At 64.3% G+C, this 987-nt stretch overlaps 1 protein-coding gene across 1 annotated transcript; it reads right to left on the reverse strand.

The window, feature by feature from the left end:
- Positions 1-18: 18 nt before the first annotated feature.
- On the reverse strand, positions 19-647 carry EMIHUDRAFT_257275 (hypothetical protein; the record flags this gene model as incomplete). The annotated part of the gene is made up of 1 exon (XM_005764345.1): positions 19-647. A coding segment is annotated over one exon (629 nt), but the record flags the coding sequence as incomplete, so codon positions are not given.
- Positions 648-987: the final 340 nt, after the last annotated feature.

Raw genomic sequence — 987 nt, forward strand, 5'->3', positions numbered from 1 at the left:
ACGGCATCTGTGCCCCACGCAGCCTGCGGGTTGGAGAGCAGGCGCAGCATGTCGCGCTCCTTCTCCTGCCAGAGCTCGCGCAGATTGGCGAGCGCAGTCTCAATCTCCGCCCGCTGCGCTCGCAGCAGCTGCGACCTCGCCAACGCAGATTGCCTAGTCTGCACACCGGTCTCGAGGGCCTCGAGTGCGTCTGCGGCCGCAGCCTCCGCCAGCTGCACGCTGAGGCTACCCGTCGCGACGCCAGCGGCGCTAGTCAGCTGCGAGTCCTCAAGGCGAGGCCGCTGCGCCGTCCTGGCGCCTGTGGCGGTCGCGGGTGACCGACCTTTGCCGTAGCCGGGTTGGCGAACGCAAGCGGAGGCGGTCTGCCCAGCCTTGGAGGCGGCGGCTGCGGCGGGCAGCCGCGCCTTTTGGACGGTAGACGCGCGAGAGGCCTTTTGAGCGGCTTCAGCTCGCTGACTGCGCGTCTGCTTTTGGCACACCACCCACTCGCCGCCGACAGCCTCGTATTGTGGTGCTTCCGATCGTGACGAGGGCTCAGACGGACCGCGCGAGCCGGCTGCACCAGAGACCTCCTTTGGAGGACGATGAGCGCCTTGCATGACGCCCTTGGCCTTGCGGCCGTGTGCAGGCTTCTTCTTCGGCGCCATTGCGACCTGCTTTGAAGGCGCCTCGAAGCTAGCTCGATGGGTGCGGGTTCATCGCGTGTCTTTTCCTGCGGCCCACTGTGAAATCGGGACCTTAGCTCTCGTTTTAACACAGCCCGTAAGGTGCCCCGCCGGGGTGCCGGTTCGTTTTCCGCCCACGATCATGACCTCGGAGAACGCATTAGCCGCTACAGCGGAAGCTGTGATTTCGGCTACCTCGGCAATTTCGATGTAGCGGCTAATGCGTTTCGCGACATAATCGCTAAAACTCGAGCCAGAGCTATGGGCGCCGAGTTCGCCACCCAATTTGTGTTAAAACGGAAGCAGGGCTCGTGGTTCGTTA

The sequence above is a fragment of the Emiliania huxleyi genome, assembly GCF_000372725.1.
Source record: "Emiliania huxleyi CCMP1516 unplaced genomic scaffold EMIHUscaffold_5964, whole genome shotgun sequence".
NCBI classification, from domain to species: Eukaryota; Haptophyta; order Isochrysidales; family Noelaerhabdaceae; genus Emiliania; species Emiliania huxleyi.